Here is an 18,246-nt window from a genome sequence, read left to right as displayed (position 1 = left end):
AGATAAAAGTATAACTGGAAGGAAGACTTGTGTCCGCTCTCTCAGGGCCCGACTTGTGCCAGTTAGAAGTACCAGTGCATGGACTGATGGGGGCTTGCTTCCTGATGGTGTTACTTTGCAGCTGAATAAAAGGAGTACTAAATAAGCAGCATCTGATTGCCTTTCTTTAAAGTACACCTGTTGGGCAGCCCACCAATCCAGCCTAGGGACCCTCTTTAACTATTCAACTCAAGTGACTTGTATAGGTAGGTTGCTTCCTGGATGCGGATGAGCGCATCCGAACTCAGCGTGCGGTAGTAAGGCCTGAGGCCCTGTAGAGCGCTTAGGGCCCGTTTCCACTACACGCGGTGCAATGCGGCCGAACTGAAAACAATGCACGGAAATGGAAGAGATTTCATTGTGTTCTGGTTATGCGGCGTGGTGCGATCCAAGGATCTGCAGCATGCTGCAGATTCTCGCATGGTCGCATCAGTTTCCTCCATTCACTTCTGCATTCCTACCTCGCCACATTCGCCAATGGAAAAGGACCCTTACAGAAACTATTTCCGTTTTCTAGGAATTGCCGGCGATCGCAAAACCATTTCACTACTATATACCTACAGCCATGATTACACAAGAGCAATTTCAGCGTCTTTAGTGGGCCCCAGCACTAGGATCTGTCCATGCCCAGTAAAACAAAGCCACTTGTGCATGGCTTTTTTTCCTCCGTGCACGAGTGGCTTCTTTATACTAGCCATACACGGATCTTAGTCTGGCAGGCCAAGCACGAATGTGCTCATGCACGGACGGAAGTAGCATATTTAACTCCTGCTGAGTCAAGTAGGTGAAAAGGGTCCCTATGCTGCACTGATGGGCTGCAGGAGGGATCTAGGAAACCTCTGGACCATGCAGAGGCTTCCAACTACTGTATGTATGTAACTAGCGCGTAACTTTTATTTTGAACACTTCAAGTGCAATTCAAGCTGTTTCTGACACTTGTAAACTTGCTATCATACAGCTTGTTAAACTTCCAGTCAGCCTGCTACTAGGTGGTAGAAAATGAGGTAGAGAGTAACAAAGTTATGTTAGGAGAGGTAGCGTAGGACATTCAGTTGCCAGTATGGGCTGAGAAAGATGGATGGCTATAGAAGGTGTATGCCATGAGCAAAGGATGGGCAGTTGCACAGGAGTAAGGCTAAGGGTGTTTTACACTTAATGCGATTTAATGTGTTGCTATGCGTTGTATTTTAATGCATTTTCTTTTTTCTCCGTACCAGTGCATTGTGAAAGTTTCAGTTTTTCAGTGTATAGTGTGAAAGAGGCCATAGGGAAACATTGACACTGGACGCACATCAGTTGTCCTTTCAGTTACAACTGACAGCAATGGATATAGTGTAAAAAGGACCCCAAGTGCTCTTTTCCACTGGCGGAAGACATAAGATGCGACTGTCGCATCGCTTCAGCTCCCATTCGTATCACTTCCGCATCTCCCGATCCGGAAGCGAATAGGAGATAGCAAGTCGATGCGGCCGTGCGAAAATCTGCAGCATGCTGCAGATTTTAAGATCGCTCCGCATAACCAGCACACAATGTAAACTGTCCCATTGCCGTGCATTGGTTTCAGTACAGCCACGGTCGATGCGTCTATGTAGTAGCATCACACCTGTAATGGAAATGGGCCTTTGGGGTCCTTTTACACTATATCAGTTGCTCTCAGTTATAAAAGAATACGAATAGCTACATACTTGTAGTGAACAAAACTAATGGGCTTACTAAGCTGCCTAAATCATTTGCAGTTAGCAATACTCTAAAGGTGGCCATATACTTATAGATAGCCACCAGATCAATCAAGATAGATCCCTCTCTGAACAAATCCGATCAGAGAGGGCTTTATTAAATGCCCACACACTGCACAGAAATTTTCATCAATTTAAGCTTGAAATCGATTGAAAGTCTGTGGAGCTGCAGCTTGCCTGGCCAGCCAGGTCTCCCCTGGCAGCACAGCTCTCACATATCTCGCAGACGAACGTCCTTCCTGTGTCTGGTGGTTTTTCTCCATGCCTCTGAGCTCCTCCTCCCTGGGCCTTCTCTCCGAGTCATGTGACAAAAGCTGAAGTCAGCATGTATGCTACCAGACCTTTAGCGTGTGAACTTCTGCTTTTGTCTCATGACAGGGAGAGAAGGCACAAAGTGGCCTGGAGAAAAGCCAACGGGACACAGGAGGAGGGGCACCAGAGGGACAGGTGAGAACTCTGCTGCCAACTCTTTGCGCTGGTTGTCACAAAATGGAACAGTGCATGCGACGCGCTCTTGACCAAGCAACAGTTTCTGTCCTTTGAGGTCTACAAATCAATGCATTTTGGACTGAAATTGATCGGGCATTGTTTGGAGCACAGAATTTGAGCATATTCGATCACATCAATCGAATCTGCCAGATATTGACAGTAAAAATCGTCAAGTGTATGGCCAGCATTAATGTACATAAAATGCACAAAATAAATTCCTGATCACCAGAGCACTCCCTGCTGGCTGTCTCACTTATTTTCCAATCCAAAAAGGTGGTCTCAGTTACACCATACAGTGCAGCCTCTGCATACATATTTGCATATTAGATTAGAAATACATGTAAAGGTGCCCATACATCAGACGATGTACAAGCAGATCGACCAAGAGACAGATCTCTCTCTGATCTAATCTGATCGAAGAGAGATCTGTTCCCTGCCCATACACCGCAGGCCGAAGGTGGGCATGTGACGTCACATACGCACTCACATATACGGCGGCAACACGGGAGGCGTGTGTATGGGAGGCAGTGCGGAAAAAGAACCACCGACATGCAAAGTATACTGCACGGGGCACATTTTTACATTAGGGGGAACAGCGCTAGGGGTGCCGTTGCATTAGTCGCTTGTCCCGATATCGCACGGTTACCACTGCGCACCTAATCGAGCACGTCACCCCTACATCTTGCTGCATGTCTGATCAATACATGCGACCAACTGTGGCCCGAAATTGGCCGCATCATCAATTGGGCGTGCTCTTGCCGGCACCGATTTCCATCCGATCCTATTATAACAGTGGAATCGGATAGTTGATCGGCCGCCAACTCGCCTAATGAATGGCCACCTTAACTAGTACTTTGAATTTCTGCATAATTTTAGTCTATAACACAATCCAGCCAATTTCCAAAAAAGGTTTAATCCAGACAGAAAAATATGAACATTTACATCCCCCGGAGAGGAAAACCATCCCCATCTTCTAAAAGAAAAATCTGATTCTCTCCAAACCCCCTTGTTTCCCTAAAGCTGCCATGCAGAGCAGCAAATCACAGAATCACTCTGTCTTGCCTACTGCACAGCTCCTGTACTGTCCCGTTAACAAGGAGAAAAAGCTGGGGGCTTTCCTAGTGCCATAGGAAAAATCTCCTACAAAAAAAGTCACTTCTCTCCACGCAACTGTTTGACTTTTAGATTATCTTTGTAGGACGAGGGCCTGCTGTCACTTTTCTGTGTGGTAAGGGGGTGGAGTGAAGTGGCTACACAGCTAGAGGGCGCTGTCTGTAGATCACGTGGAAGGAGCTTGGCTAAAGTGAAGTGAAGCAGGGAGAGAGTGCACACTTGCTGAGCAGAGCTTGCAGACAGATGGCATTCAATATTTTGCGCGACCTTCCAGTGGGCCCATTTTATGCTGATCTGCCGTGCTGACAGCTGTTAAGGGGTGAAAGAAGACTGCGGGTAGATTCTCTGTAGTGTTTACACGGTGCAGCTCCTCCAGTCCCAGCATGACACAGATCAGCGGGTGTCACCTGCCACAAAGAGCGTGGCGGGTCAAGATTGGCCAACAGCAAGACAGTGCTCATTGGCTGGTTACACTGAGGGCGTGGCCAAGGTAGTCTCCTGAGTGGGTGGAGTGTGTGGTTGACCACTGCTGCTAAATGAAATCTCCTGCGTGGTCTCATCCTCCTCTTCCTCCTCCTCCATGTTTGGCCAAGATGTCTGGTCTTCTACACGTTTCAAACGTTCATTCAAAGCTTTCAGCGCCAGCTGTCTGTTGGGCAAGAACAGAGAGAGAGAAAAAAGAAAATGAGCATGTCTTTTCCAGTAAAGTCTGTATTTAACCAGGTCCCAAGCAATTTTCTACATTTCACAGGTCTCCCATTCATTAGCCAATAATGTTATCAGTACTTATCAAAAAAAATGAAAAAAGTCATTTCTCAGTTTTCAGGGCTTACAGTTTGAAAATAAAAAGTATTACTGTAGATCAAGCCCACATATTTTATTTGCCCGTGTCCTGTTTATTTAATCATTTCAATTATCTTCCTAGTACAATGTATGGCGACAATATAATTTTTGTAAATAAAGGTGTATTTTTTCAATTTTTTTGCATTGTACTTTATCAGCAATTACAAACCGTATTCGGCAAAATAAGTTATATACCCTCATGGCATACATATCTACGCTAAGCCCATTTATTAGCTCCCACCCTTGTAGTTAACAAGATGTGCCCCTTTATTCCCCTTTGCCCCCATAGATAGCCAGGTGTGCCCCTTTATCCCCCCCCCCCCATAGCCAGTTATTAGCCCTCCCCATAAAAATCCCAGATTTGTCCCTTTGTCCTCCCACCCCCATTGATAGCTAGGTGTGACACTTTGTCCTCCCCCTCCAATAGGTAACCAGATGTACCCTCTATTCCATAGCCAGATGTGCCCCTTATTAGCCCCGCCCCCAGTAAAAAAGATATATATGTGCCCCTTTGACCCCCCCATAGATAGCCAGGTGCGCCGCTGTATTCCTTCACTCCCCATAGCCAGATGTGTCCCTTTGTCGTCGTCCCCCATAGATAGCCAGGTGTGCCCCTTTACCCCTCCCCATAGATAGCCAGGTGCATAATGTATCCTACCCCCTTAGATAGCCAGATAGCTATTATGCCCCCATCCCCTCCATGCTGCGATCAGGCAACATGGAGTATTAGCATGTAAACAGCTCACTTTGCCTCGTTCCAGCGCGATCAAACTCCCCTCCGTGTGCATTATCACTGCCTTTGTCACTATGCTGAAAGGACCGGGCCCCGGCTTGATGTTGGCACTTGATCCGTTCGGCATAGTGAAACAGGCAGCGGTAATGCACGGAGGGGAGTCTGATCGCGTAGGAATGAGGTGAGGTATGTTTACATGCTAATTCCTCCATTACAGGGGATCGAGCGGGGGGGAGGGGTGTAGGGAGAATCGGACCCCCGGGAGGGCATCACTAATTAGTGTAGTTAGGGGGAGGGGGTTAATGAGCCAAGCCGCGTGCTAGCACGAGCACTGTGCTCATTAAAGTGAACTCACTTTAATGAGTGTGGCTTTCAGGAGCCACTTACAATGACGTGAATATACTGTAGGTAGGATGTTAAGTGGTTAAAGCAGTTACAGCTGTAGCAGCCACCTTTTATAGGTGAAACTCGAAAAACTAGAATATTGTGCTAAAGTCCATTTATTTCAGTATTTCAAGTGAAATATATGAAATAGACTTATTAAATGCAAAGCGAGAAATTTCAAGCATTTGTTATAATCTTGAGGATTATGGCTTACAGCTTATGAAGAAGACCTGAAAATCTAAATCCCAGACCATTAGAATATTGTGAAAATGTTTTATATTCTCGTCTCAAAGGGTCAGACTGCAATCATCTTATTAATTCAAAACATTTGCAAAGGGGTCCCAGCACCCATCACAACAGCATTATGCAACATCAGAATCCAGGGAGTAGGCCGTGTACCCCCTTAAGCCAGGAGACGCTCTTCAAATTGAAAGCAAAACTGTGAGGTTTTACGAAGGGCCACAATTAGAAACTTACCTTGGGAGGGGGACCCCTCTATGGTCTTAAGAGGCTTCCCCCATCCTTGTACGTCAGCCCGTTCCAGCGCTGAGACACCTGAAGTGTGGCCTCCCTGTGCATGTATCAGGGCTGTGGAGTCGGTACAAAAATCATCCGACTCCTCATTTTATGAAACTACCAACTCCAACTCTAGGTACCCCAAATTGCTCCGACTCCTTAGTCTAATCTTTACAAAATCTATGGATTTGGTTCAAAAATCATCTGACTCCGACTCCTCAGTTTACTGAAACCACCGTCTCCGACTCCAGGTACCTAAAATTGCTCCGACTGACTCCACAGCCCTGGCATGTATACAAGCACTGGCCCACTCGGGCTCTAGTGCAAATAGAGCCCAATCTACCCTGGCTTTTTCCAAAGAAAGTCGAGCGAGATGGTGTTAGTGCACCTGCACCAGTTGTCAACAAGCTCTTTTCGGGAGTCCCAGCACTGCCTGCAGAGGACAACGAGGGAAGCCTCTTTAGGTTCCAGAGTCGCCAGCCCCTACCTCATGGAGAAGGAGAGTTGGACACACCTCTAATCTTCGAACGATATTTACATGATAGATCTTTCTGCACTCACTAGTGTGTGCACCTAGCTTTAAGATCTACCCAGTCTAGTCAAGAAATAGTTTCAGCACGCACTATATTAAACACACAGAAGCCCGTTTGGCCTGCTAACCAATTACTCTGATCAGTACATTCTTTACACAATACTCTGTCTTTATTCACTTCTCATCTTGATAGCTGTAATGCTGGGTACACGATACGTTTTTCCACTCTATTTTCCATCCGATCATTTTTTTCCGCTCGATTCTGCGCTCTATTTGCTTATCTTCCGCTCATTTTTCTTATCTTTTTCCATTCACTTCTATGACAAAAAAAAAACGATCGAAAGGAATATCGGACATGTTGGAAATTATCTATCAAACCCATTTATCAAGCGGAAAAAACGTATGGTGTATTCCCAGCATTAGAAGTTGCTGTCTTCAAAACTGTGACTAATTCACATTCCAGTGAATGTTTAAAGTTACCAATAATACTTTGTTATGAGAAAACAGCTTTATTTTACCCAATACACATATTTGATTGGTTGTTAAATGTGCAGAACTGAAGAAAAGAAAAATCCTGAACAAAAATAGTTTCACTGCTGCTTTTAACTGAGTGATTTTGAACACCTATAGCTGCTACTGAAACTTTATGGTCAACTCAGGACTGAAATAACCAGAAGCACAACCAACTCTAGGCAGTTTAAACTGGATAATGCTTGCATGCGCATAGTATGGCATGATGCTTACAGGTCAAAACATTTTAAAGACTGAGGTCCTAAGTAAATTCACTTTTTCTTGTGATGGTTTTACATTTGATCATAAAATGCCTTTTAAGACACCAACAAGCAAGAAAATCAGAACAGACAGACAGCCCTTTTTCACCTACTTTTTGTTTATTTTCCAATTGCAAAGTGCTGAAAAGTTATTTTAAAGCGGAATATAACCCTGCATTTCAACTTTGCTCTAAACCATTATTTACAGTATATTATATGCAACCAGCATTTTTTTTTTCTAGACCAGCATTGGAAGGGTTACACAGGGCTTTAAAGTCCCTAGAGATTTCTGCAGACGCATCCGAACTTGAGTTAGATACTTTTTGTTTACATGAATGTATCTAAGTGTTTATTGTGACTCATCTCTCTCACTGAGAAGGAGTTGGAGGACAGCCAAAGAGTGTGTAACATTTCTAAATATATACATATAACTAAATAGAATGTAACTATCTGAACGTCTGCACAGAACTTAAAACCTCTGTGTTTAAAGGGAACCTTAACTGGCGAGCAAAAAAAAATTCACTTACCTGGGGGCTTTCCCAAGCCTCCCGCAGCCGTCCGGTGCCCGCGCCGGTCCTTCGGTGCCCTCCGGTCTCCCTCCGCCGCTAAGTTTCGTTTTCGGACGACTGCCAGTCGTCCTCGGGCCACTTCCGCATTCCTCGTCGTAAACTGCAGTAAAGCGCGCCGCATGACGCGTTTGGCGTCATGCACATGACGCGTTCGGCGTCATGCGGACGCGCTTTACTGCAGTTTACGACGAGGAGTGCGGAAGAGGCCCGAGGACGACTGGCAGTCGTCCGAAAACGAAACTTAGCGGCGGAGGGAGACCGGAGGGCACCGAAGGACCGGCGCGGGCACCGGACGGCTGCGGGAGGCTTGGGAAAGCCCCCAGGTAAGTGAATTTTTTTTTTGCTCGCCAGTTAAGGTTCCCTTTAACCCTTCCAATGCTGGTCTAGTAAAAAAAATGCTTTTTGCATATAATATGCTGTAAATAATGTTTTAGAGCAAAGTTGAAATGCAGGGTTATATTCCGCTTTAAACAGAAGATTAAAAAAAAAAAATCTAGGAGAAAACTCATGAGAAAAAGTGAATTGAATAAGGGCCAGCAACGTAAAAAATATTTGTAGTATGAGCAGGGGGCCAATTTCAATGCTGGATGTAGAGTATGTCAATGCTGTTCAGATGGCAGACACCACCCTCTGTATCCCATAATCCAGTGCATTACACACATCTCTAGATGAGTCAGAGTCACCTGCCTTTCCTAGTGAAGCACAGAGGTAATGGCCAAGCTGCAACTTGGAAATGTCAAAGTTAAGGTTATATAACGCTTGGCTAACTTTTGGGATGAGTTTACAGAATCTCAGGTGTATATATCTGTCCTTTGTAACTTCTTTTATCAGTTCTTTACTGCAGTTCTTAACGTACATACTACAAAGATTTGTTTTAGATGCCATATAACTAAATATTGAGAATAATATTTATGCATTTTCTTACTACACAGGAATGACCAGACAGCTCGTTATGGAAAACACTGAAAAATTCAAAAAGTTTCATACATGTCAGGTGTTCACATAAAAAAAAAAAATACAGTTTTGCTTTAGAGTAAAGCAGTCCTTGGAAGTAATAATAAAAAAAAAAAAAAAAAAAATCAGCAGCATGCAGGGGATGCTGAGACTTAAAGTGTACCTGAAGGGGAAAACAGTGCACTTAGGGGGTACTTACCTCACCTCTGGATCCTAAAGAGGGTTGCCCTGTCCTCCTCACCAGAAAGGATCCAGCACTGGGACCCCCCGCTCTACCATGCAGGCACCAGCTGTCTGCAACTGCGCTGTAGAGTAGACCCGATCATGCTCGGCTATTTCTGCTAGAGCCCAAGCGGAGAGCTGCTGGCATTTGTAAATATTGTTGAGAGAGCCAACACTGGACCTGGATGGCTAAGGACGATGAGGGAAGCCTCATTAGGATCCAGAGGCTTCCTCCTCCTGTGGTAAGTACCCCCAAGTGCACCTTTTTTCCCTACACTACACTTGAAGTGATACAGAAAATAAAAAGTCGTACACTACAGTCCAGAGGCTTTCCACATCGCCGTGTGGACCCTCTAAACCAGTGATGGCTAACCTTGGCACTCCAGCTGTGGCAAAACTACAAATCCCATCATGCCTCGGCCTCCCCGAGTTTTACTTAGAGCTGTCAGAGTATTGCAATGCCTCGTGGGACTTGTAGTTCCGCCACAGCTGGAGTGCCAGGGTTAGCCATCACTGCTCTAAACGTATTCATCTAAGCAGTGGGAAGCCTCTGTTTCAGGGCCCCCAAGTGTCTTCAGAGCTCGCTTCTGGGTGTGGATGAGTGCAACTGCACTGGGTATGCTCAAGCAAAGTCCGCCTATACCCGATAAAACAGTTGCTAATGCACTTTTTTTTACTCCATGCACAAGCAGTTCGTTCTACAGGGCATGCATGGACCCCACTATTCATTGACTGTATACTTCGCTGTATGCGCCGCAACGCAGCCATAACGTGTGGTACAACTTTTTCATTCCTTGTGTTCCTGTCATACAGAGAACACAACGCAACTTTCTACTGTGAACATGGCAATAGGGACCTTGAAACACAGGCTTCCTACTGCCTAGGTAAACATCACATTTTTCATTTGCATGTTGCTTCAGGACTACTTTAAAACCTATGAATACACGCAATTGTCACACAAAACCGTTTCTAAAGACGGCGACAACTTAAAGGAGCACTGTAGGGGGATAGGGTGAAAAAAGTTGAACTTACCTGGGGCTTCTAACGGTCCCCCAAAGAGTGCGCATTGCGCTTCCAGTGACGTCGGCAGGAGCGAGGACGTGACCGCGCATTTGCAGACTTTAAAGTTGCAAATTCCAGAAGTGAACCGGCAGTGGGTACCGGAGCATCGGTGAGTGGTTGCGCAGCAATGGATGTCTGCGGGGGACTGTTAGAAGCCCCAGGTAAGTTCAACTCTTTTCCCCCTTACAGTACTCCTTTAACCTTCTAACGACCCCATCACGTCAATGGGCGTGAACACGGTGGCTCCCCCAGGACCGCCTAACGCCGATTGGCGCCAAGTCCTGGGGGCGCGTTTTGCAGGAGATCTCGGGCACATATCAGCTCCGTCATCAGTCTCCCAGCGACAATCGCCACTAGGAGACTGTTAGACGGTGTCTATTTACAATGTACAGCGCTGCGATCTAAGGCAGGGCTGTACTGGGGACAGCCGTGTCACTCCGCTGTCCCTTCTGGAGGCACAAGAGCGATCGGCTGTCATAGGCTAATGCGTATGACAGCCGATTGCTGTCATTGGCTAGCGGGGAGAGGGAGGGTGGGGATAACATGAAATAAATAAAATAAAAAAAGCAAAATTAAAAAAAAATTGTAAATAAATAACAAAATTAAACAAACATCCCTGCAGCAATGAAAGCCCACCAACAGAAAGCTCTGTTGGTGGGCAGAAAAGGGGGGGGGGAGGAAATCACTTGTGTGCTGAGTTGTACGGCCCTGCAGCGAGCCCTTAAAGCTGCAGTGGCCTAAATTGTAAAAAATAGCCTGGCCACTAGGGGTATATAAGCCTACGGTCCTGAAGAGGTTGAGGCATTTCTGAAGCAATGCTGGAAAAAAAAAAAAGTTTGATACTCACCTCTGGAGCCCGTAGCGCCTTCCTGGTCCTCTCACTGTGTCCTCGGTTCACTGTTGTCCCCCAATGAAATTCCGCACCTTTGGTATACCTCAGAAGGCATTCGCAGTACGAATGCACCAGTGTTTGGGACGCAAGTGCCTCCATGACGAGCGCATCTGTGCTGCGCATACGTGAGCCCAGACTCATGGACCTGCTCATCTTCAAAAGTACTTGGGGATGCAAGTATATTCAAAGCCTTCACAAAGAGTAGCGGTGGCGTATTTGACCAGCTGGTCGAATAACATCAATTGGGAGACAGCAAAGGAACAAGGGCACGGAGAAACGACCGGGAAAGCTCTATGGGATCCAGAGCCTTCTCTCTACATAGGTATCTAACTTTTTTTTGCAGCTTCACTTCAGATTTACCTTATCCACTTCATCCTTCAGGGTTGTTGTCCCCTTATGTATGCAAACAATTTTAACATTTCAGCGGTCCTCCCATTCATCTGCCAATAACTTTATCACTAATTATCACACCTAAATGATCTCTGGATTATCCAGAGGCTTCCCTCTATTTAGGCAAGTACCTATTTGGGGCGCTTTTCCCCCTACAGGTACACTTTAAGTGTTGCAGAATATGTCAATACTATATGAATACTAATACCAGTCAGTTGAGACTCATTTTAATGGATTGACAACAACAGAGTAGGCCACTAGAGACTGTTACTGAGATGCTAATTATTCCAGTTTACATGTAAATTTTATGCAGCTTAGAATTGGCTGTCAGATGCACTTCCTTACAATTTTAATTGGCCAAATTCCAAGCTTCATAAACCTTACATATAGGCCAGAATTAATAGCATCTACTTGACCATCACAATAGGACAACCATAATGATGGTAAATCTATGGCCAAGATGATCATGAACAGCTCAGGCGATGAAAAACTATAATTTGTATAATTTCTTAGAGATCACCGGTACATAAGGCGTGCCTTAAAATCAATACATACCTTCGTCTTTCTGCATCTTGTGGGTCAGTTCCTGGCAAGCTGATGGTGATGGATGAAGGTGCCCCAACATCGTATCTCTTGACAGCTCGTGGACACAGTCGTAGTTTCACTAGGGAGATGTGCAACAGGTTGCCCAAGAGAGCAGCAGCTGGCTGGAGAGGACCAGGGAAGAAACTGGCAAAAGAGAAGTGGTCTGACATATCTCCCCGACCACGGCTGTGTCTTTGATAGAATCGCAGATACACCCAACCGGACACCATTCCAAGGCTGTAGCCCACCAACATTGGGCTGGGAATCAAACCTGCTACCGTCAGCACGGTGACACCTAGCAGGGCCAGCTGCGGAAGAAGCCGGACCCATCGCTGGGAATCCACCAGTCCGTCACCAATCGTCTGTTTATGTGCCACCAAAACAGCTCCGGCAAAGGCTGGAAAACCGTGGACTTGCGCAGAAAAGAGGAAGTGAAGATCAGAGGAAGCTGCATAGGCTACCAAGAACCAAAGTGAGCTCAGGACACCCACTGAAACACTCACAACTCCATAAAACAGAAGGAGTTCTGGGGCACCCCAGAGTGGTTCCAGTTGCCGACCTGCCCCCAAAGTTAAAAGAAGATTTGCCAAAACGTCCCAGATATGCAGTTCTACCAGTCCATGTGTGAAGAGGCTCCACAGCCAGAGGTTGGGTGGCATAAGGAGGCCCGGAGTAACTGCCAAATAATGTGCCGTGTCCAGCCAGATGGAGAGAAGATAAAGGAGCAGTACTGAGCCCCAGAGGCACTTCACAAGGACACTGCTGCCAGACACAACCGCAACAACGCGGTTAGCGGGGAGAGAGCGTAACATCATAGCAGCTAAGTGGGGAGGGGTGAGCTAACCAAAAGTTAATCCCTGTGTGTGGATACCAAGGTGCAGACTTCTAGTCTAGTCAATAGCAGCACTGACTCCTGAGAAGTAATAATTACTAAGCATTAAATCCCACAATGAGAAAATGAAGGCAGTGTGATCTTCTCACACTCCTAGAACCACTCCGGAAGGACATTGAAAACTGTGGACTGGCTTCGCTCTGGCACATTTGACAACTAAGGCAACAATGAAGCCTGATGGTTTCTCCGTATCACCCAATTTACATACATTAGTATGAATACTGTTCACCCCAATACTGTTATTTGGCCCCTGCACTACTAGATGTACAGCCCTGTGAGACAGGGTGTCAGATAACAGATGTCTGATTTAAGAATCTTCAGTAGCCCCGATACGTTTCTGGAGATACTCTGGCACTGTTTTGTATACTCTTTATAGGTTGCCTGGTAGTATTGTACATACTACTGGGTGCTCTGACACTGTTCTGTGTACTCCTAAGTTGGGTCTCTGATCCTTTGTGGGAAACTGGGTCTCTTGTGGAGATTCTGGAACGACAGGATATAGTGCTGGAAGCTCTGTTATTGTTGCAGTGGCCCTGGTTCAGTTGTTTATACCCCAAGGGTCTTCTGGTACTATTTGCAGTGTCCTGAGGGACGCTGGTAGTGATGTACGCACACTTAGGGGCCCTTGGTATGGTTGTTTATACTCTTGGAGATCCCCAGTACTCTTCTGTATAATCCTAGGGGGATTTGGTCCTGTTCTACGTACGCTTTGTGGTCTGTAGAACTGTTGTATATACTCCTGGTTTTGCTGTAGTCCCTCCTGGTGGGCTTTGTTGCTTCCTGAGGATCTTTTGGGTCCCCTGAAAATGTGGCAGTCTTTCTTTACATACTCAGGAGGCCCCCTGATACCGCTGGATGAGCCCCAAGAAGATCCCCAGAGCTGGACACTGCTAGCTGAGGGGCTCCTGGCTCTTCCGGGTAACCCACTTTGACACAGCTGTTTCCGGGTCACTTGGCTTCCTCACTCCTCAGGAAGGGTACAGCGCGCTGTCACTGCCGTGCAAGAGGGCCAAGGGGCAGCTTAGGAATTTCCGGAACACCCCAGACCCCTCAGGCCTCGTCTCTCCCGGAAAGGCCAATCCTTTCTGCCCGACAACGTCACCAGCAGCGCCGCGCAAACACCGTTCCGCGCATGCGCTCCGCCCTTTCCGCAGAGCACGCCGGGAGGTGGAGCCCCGGACAGCGCTTCATAAGTCTAGTGCGCGTGCGCAAAGTGTAAAATACGCGCTGCACGCTGGGATTGGAAGACAACTTCAGCGACCTCAAGGACGCGAAGACCGCATGCGCCCTGTATCCCGCACTGCATGCCGGTTAGTGGAGAAGAGAAAGTTGGCTTCAGATGAACTCAGTGCGTACACGCCACTTTCAGACGTCAGTAACGTGGGCGGATATTTAATGCCCAGTCCTGTCAGTGTCAATATTGTCTAGCCACACCTACAGTTAGTTCACTGTTTTCAGTGACTTCACAGCCAGCCATCAATTCTCAGTCCAATACTTAAACCAGATTTATACAAATGCTCACACCGTGTTGTTATTTCTTGCGCCTTATCTGCAGCATCCTCAGCATACACAGAGAGGTACAGACTAACCAGCTAGCTCGTGGTGAACCAGAACTCGTTGGGGTGTTTAAGGGGCAACAATGGTCCTAAAAGCCCCCTTATTAAAATGCTAACAAAAACAAAAGTTTGCTTTCTTAAAACAAAGAATTTGCAATAATTCAGGTTGGAGTGAGCTTGAGATGTCTCCCAGTGCATCACTGCTGAATATATGCAAATTAACCATTGTTACCATTAGAAGCTAATCACACAACAACAAATAACATTTGTAAAGCGCTTTTCTCCTGTAGGACTCAAAGCGCATAAGCATGGCTCAGACCATCGTGGTACAGAGGAAGAATTTTATAAGTCCGGAAATGCCAGGCTAAACAGGTGGCTTTTCAGTCTGGATTTGAATAGCTCCAGGGATGGTGCTGTTTTTACTGGGTGTGGCAGGGAGTTCCAAAGAGTAGGGGCAGCATGACAAAAGGCTCTATCTCCAGATTTTTTGAGGTGCACTCTGGGAGTGACCAAGTTTATAGAACTTGCTGATCTGAGGTTGTGAGAGGTGCATACCTCCCAACTTTTTGAGATGAGAAACCGTGACACGTAAGCCACACCCCTGACACACCCCTAGTCAATCATTATATATATATATATATATATATATATATATATAAGTCTGCAGTTATTTATTTAAAAAATGGAGGGTGAGGGTGCCCATGGGTGTGGAGGTGAAAAAAAGGATCAAGGCGCCAGCCGGCGGCTGTGGTGTGTGGGATGCAGGTCTGGGATAAAATTGCCCCTCCCTCCCTCCGAATGTGCCCCCCAGTGGCCCCCTGTATGGAGAGATAAGAGCGCAGCGGAGCGGGCAGTCTTACCATTCCTCCTCGCGTACCGGGCATCTCTGGCTCTTCTCCGCTTCCTGTGACGTCACAGGAAGTAGATGGAAGCAAGAGATGCCCGGTACGAGGAGGAATGGTAAGACTGCCAGCTCTGCTGCGCTCTTATCTCTCCATACAGGGGGGCACATTCGGAGGGAGGGACAATTTTATCCCAGACCCGCATCCCACACACCACAGCCGAAGGCTGGCGCCTCGATCCTTTTTTCACCTCCGCTGCCTGCTGGGACACAAGGGGGATTATCCCGGGACAGCGGGACCCCTTTCCCATCCCGTGACCGTCCCGGCGAAAAAGGGACGGTTGGGGCCCCTGGAGGTGTGGTGCAGCTTTAGCAAGTCCTTCATGTATCCAAGGCCCAGATTGTGCAGGGATTTGAATGTCAGCAGTCCAATCTTGAAGAGAATTCTCCATTCTACTGGTAGCGAGTAGAGTTGGGCCGAACCTCCGATTTTAGGTTCGCGAACCGCAATAGACTTCAATGGGGATGCAAACTTTGAAAAAAAAAAAATTATGCTGGCCACAAAAGTGATGGAAAAGATGTTTCAAGGGGTCTAACACCTGGAGGGGGGCATGGCGGAGTGGGATACATGCCAAAAGCAGTGCTGGGCCGAAATTACACATGAGCGTAATTACGCACCGTAATTCAATGTAAATTTACGCGTAAACGATACGCGTAACTTACGGTCTTACGCGTAATTATTTACGCGTAAGCAGTTAAGTGGTATCGTAATTACGCTGTTTACCGTAATTGCTAGGTATGCGTAATTTTACGAAGACTTACGCGTAATTTTACGCGTAATTACTAACGTAAAAACTACCCTTTTCTAAGAGTAGCCAATCAGTCAACATCCTAAGCAACCAATAGTATCTTCTCCCGCCCTTCAGTATATAAGCGTACGTTTTGACGCATACGAATGATGTGTACGCAATAGCTGTCACATTGACGGCTATTGCGTACACATCGTCCGTATGCGTCAAAAAGTACGCATTAATGAGTATTACGGCACTACGCGTAACATCGTAGCGTAAGCACCTACATTACGGTATCCTTACGCGTAACTGCGTAAGTTAACGCGTAATTACAGTGATGAACGGTAGATAATTTCTAACGCCGTAACCGTAATTGCGTAATCCGTAATAGCGTAAAATTACGCGTAATGATCCGTAAGCGTAGATTTTTCCATTACGACCAGCACTGGCCAAAAGTCCCCGGGAAAAATCTGGATTTGACGCAAAGCAGCGTTTTAAGGGCAGAAATCACATTGAATGCTAAATGACAGACCTAAAGTGCTTTAAAACATCTTGCATGTGTATACATCAATCAGGTAGTGTAATTAAGGTACTGCTTCACACTGACACACCAAACTCACCGTGTAACGCACAGCAAACAGCTGTTTGTTTAGTGACGGCTGTTTGTGTAGTGACAGGTATACAGTGGCGGGTTCACTGAACACAACAGGTATGCAGTGGCGGGTTCACTGAACAGGTATACAGTGGCGGGTTCACTGAACAGTACAGGTATACAGTGGCGGGTTCACTGAACAGAACAGGTATACAGTGGCGGGTCCACTGAACAGAACAGGTATGCAGTGGCGGGTTCACAGAACAGGTATGCAGTGGCAGGTTCACTGAACACAACAGGTATGCAGTGGCGGGTTCACTGAACAGGTATACAGTGGCGGGTCCACTGAACAGAACAGGTAAGCAGTGGCAGGTTCACTGAACACAACAGGTATGCAGTGGTGGGTTCACTGAACAGGTATGCAGTGGTGGGTTCACAGAACAGGTATGCAGTGGCAGGTTCACTGAACAGGTATGCAGTGGTGGGTTCACTGAACAGGTATGCAGTGGTGGGTTCACAGTACAGGTATGCAGTGGTGGGTTTACAGAACAGGTATGCAGTGGTGGGTTCACTGAACAGGTATGCAGTGGTGGGTTCACTGAACAGGTATGCAGTGGTGGGTTCACAGTACAGGTATGCAGTGGTGGGTTCACAGAACAGGTATGCAGCCAGGAACAAGCTAAGCCTAACTAATCTTTCCCTCTGAGAGACAGTCTGCAGCAGCTCGCCCTACTCTCACTAATGCAGGCACACGAGTGACCGTAATGGCCGCCGCTGCCTGCCTTATATAAGGGGGGTGGGGCTCCAGGGGCTAGTGTAGCCTAATTGGCTACACTGGGCCTGCTGACTGTGATGTAGAGGGTCAAAGTTGACCCTCCATGTGCATTATGGGGCAAACCGAACTTCCGCAAAGGTTCGCCTGCGGGACGCGAACCGTTCGGCCCAACTCTAGTAGCCAGTGCAGTGAGCGAAGGATCGGTGTAATGTGACAGTGGCGAGGCTGGTTTGTTAGCAATCTGGCAGCAGTATTCTGCACTAATTGCAGGCGACACAGGTCCTTTTTGGGGAGGCCAGCATAAAGGGCATTGCAGTAGTCCAGCCGTTATGTGATGAAGGCGTGAATTAGGGTTGGAAGATCCTCTGGGGGAATCAGATGTATAATCTTTGCAATGTTCTTCAGATGAAAGTAGGAAGATTTAACTACAGATGAAATTTGGTTTCTGAAACTCAATTCCCCATCGATTAGTACGCCAAGGCTGCGCACAAGGTTGGAGCTGTTTATGTCTGAATTCCCAATCCTGATTGGTGTTGCTTTAGGATAGAGCTGTTTTGATGGCGAGCACTGGCTTTGGACAAAAAGGACCTCAGTTTTGTCAGCATTCAGTTTCAACCAGTTATCATTCATCCATGCCTGTAGCTCAGCTAAGCAATAGTTTATTTTTGGAGTAGGGTCTGTTCCACCCGGTTTGAAGGACAGGTATAGCTGTGTGTCATCGGCGTAGCAGTGGTACGTCAGGCCATGTCGTTGGATAAGTGTACCGAGTGGCATCATGTAGATTGCAAACAGGGGATAGGATTGATCCTTGTGGCACTCCGAATTGTAGAGTTGCAGGTTTGGACATTATAGGTCCTAGGGATACTCTCTGTGTTCTGTCAGTCAGGAATGATCTGAACCACTGGAGGACTGATCCACTGATGCCACAGTACTCCTGCAGTCTGTTAAGCAGGATTTCATGGTAAACTGT

General features: G+C 46.7%; 1 protein-coding gene across 1 annotated transcript; it reads right to left on the bottom strand.

Moving 5' to 3' along the window:
- Nucleotides 1–3,158: 3,158 nt before the first annotated feature.
- On the bottom strand, nucleotides 3,159–13,877 carry TMEM115 (transmembrane protein 115). The gene is made up of 2 exons (XM_068253004.1): nucleotides 11,800–13,877; nucleotides 3,159–4,026 (listed from the first exon to the last, which is right to left on the bottom strand). Exons 1-2 carry the CDS (start codon nucleotides 12,642–12,644, stop codon nucleotides 3,846–3,848), a joined length of 1,026 nt encoding a protein of 341 aa, XP_068109105.1. The 5' UTR covers nucleotides 12,645–13,877; the 3' UTR covers nucleotides 3,159–3,845.
- Nucleotides 13,878–18,246: the final 4,369 nt, after the last annotated feature.

Source organism: Hyperolius riggenbachi, chromosome 9 (genome assembly GCF_040937935.1).
Source record: "Hyperolius riggenbachi isolate aHypRig1 chromosome 9, aHypRig1.pri, whole genome shotgun sequence".
Classification (NCBI taxonomy): domain Eukaryota; kingdom Metazoa; phylum Chordata; class Amphibia; order Anura; family Hyperoliidae; genus Hyperolius; species Hyperolius riggenbachi.
Note: the sequence above shows the minus strand (reverse complement) of the source record. Positions and strands in the feature narration are given on the sequence as shown.

What these genes read in the sequence shown, in the direction of transcription:
- TMEM115 (XM_068253004.1), bottom strand. Translation starts at nt 12,644, where the DNA reads ATGATGTTACGCTCTCTCCCCGCTAACCGCGTTGTTGCGGTTGTGTCT. An exon ending in CAAGATGCAGAAAGACGAAG is followed by an intron (nt 4,027 to 11,799) that starts GTATGTATTGAT and finishes CTTGCCCAACAG; the next exon opens with ACAGCTGGCGCTGAAAGCTT.